The 1,155-nt window shown below is 63.4% G+C and overlaps 1 protein-coding gene across 1 annotated transcript in view; it reads left to right on the top strand.

Annotated features, from left to right (window-relative positions):
• The window catches only part of HPSE2 (heparanase 2 (inactive)), a 112,424-nt gene extending 111,311 nt beyond the window's left edge, over positions 1–1,113 (top strand). Inside the window, exon 10 of the mRNA XM_009323313.1 lies at positions 947–1,113. Coding sequence (XP_009321588.1) covers positions 947–1,113 — 167 coding nt within the window. The remainder of the gene's footprint in view (positions 1–946) is intronic.
• Positions 1,114–1,155: the final 42 nt, after the last annotated feature.

The raw sequence follows: 1,155 nt of genomic DNA, 5'->3' as shown, positions 1-1,155 counted from the left end.
GGGGGCTGCAGGGGGGGAATAAGCAGGACCCCCAGGAGATGGGGACCACCGAGGACATGCTGGGGCAGGAGCCCAGGGTTTGGCTCCGGCAAGGCAGGTTGGCTTCCCAAGGGATGCACTCAGGTACTGTTCTGGCTGCTGTGGCGGTGGAGGGAGCGCGCGGGAACAGCAATGCCTCCGATGAAAGTCGCGGCAAGCCCGTGCCTGGGAACGGGGACGGCCGGGGACGGTGCGGTGGCCAGCAGGCAGCCCGGGCAGCAGAGATCAAGGGAGTGGATTTCACACGAGGGGCCCCCAGTCGGTCGGGTTACCCGCCGGGCCGCGCTGCCAGGGAGCCCGTCCTGGTTATTGTTTCGCTGATAAGGTCTTTGAAAGCGCCCCAGCAAGCCGGGGGGGTTGGCCACCTCCTCCGCAGACACAAGTTGCTATTGTGGAGGAGGAGAGGCTGTTTCTTTACACAGTCCAGATGCTTTCAACATGCCTCCAGCTCGGTAGGAAACCTTGTCCAGTAACTGACAGGTGCAAAGTGCTTTCGCCTTTGTTTGGGGCTGCCTGTTTAGGCAGGGACAGAGGATCAGTGTCTGGACCTGTCAGTTAGGTGCCCGGGGCAGCGGGGGCAGATGCCACTCGTGCACAGAGCCCCCCTCCGTTCTCAGCCTCCTCCTTGCGAGGCCCTGGGGGGCTGCCCCGGGACCTCCACCCCCACTCCAGACACCGGTGCGGCGCCCCCTCGAGCTGTACCACCCCTGGCCAAAGAGGGGAGGGGGAGATTGGGAAGGTGTCATCGGGCTTTGTGATGGGGAGATGGCATCTCCCTGTGGAAGGGCAGCTGGGAAGGTGATGTTCCCTCTGGATGGGTGCATGAGGCCAGTTTTTGCAGAGACCCCCAAACCCCTTCTTGGAAGTGATGCTCCCGGGGCACATGCCAACGCGCCCCTCAGCTCCCGCTCTCCCCTTTGCAGCCACAACTACGTCCGGGGGTCCATCACCCTTTACATCATCAACCTGCATCGCTCCCGGAAGAAAATCAAGCTGGCGGGGACGCTGCGGGATAAGATCGTCCACCAGTACCTGCTGCAGCCCTACGGCAAGGACGGGCTCCACTCCAAGTAAGTGTGATGCTGGCGGCTAGGGCTGCCACCCGCGGCCGCTCCT

Source organism: Pygoscelis adeliae, unplaced genomic scaffold (assembly GCF_000699105.1).
Source record: "Pygoscelis adeliae isolate BGI_AS28 unplaced genomic scaffold, ASM69910v1 Scaffold294, whole genome shotgun sequence".
Lineage (NCBI taxonomy): Eukaryota > Metazoa > Chordata > Aves > Sphenisciformes > Spheniscidae > Pygoscelis > Pygoscelis adeliae.
The sequence above is the reverse complement of the archived record's forward strand: the minus strand, read 5'-3'. Positions and strand labels throughout refer to the sequence as shown.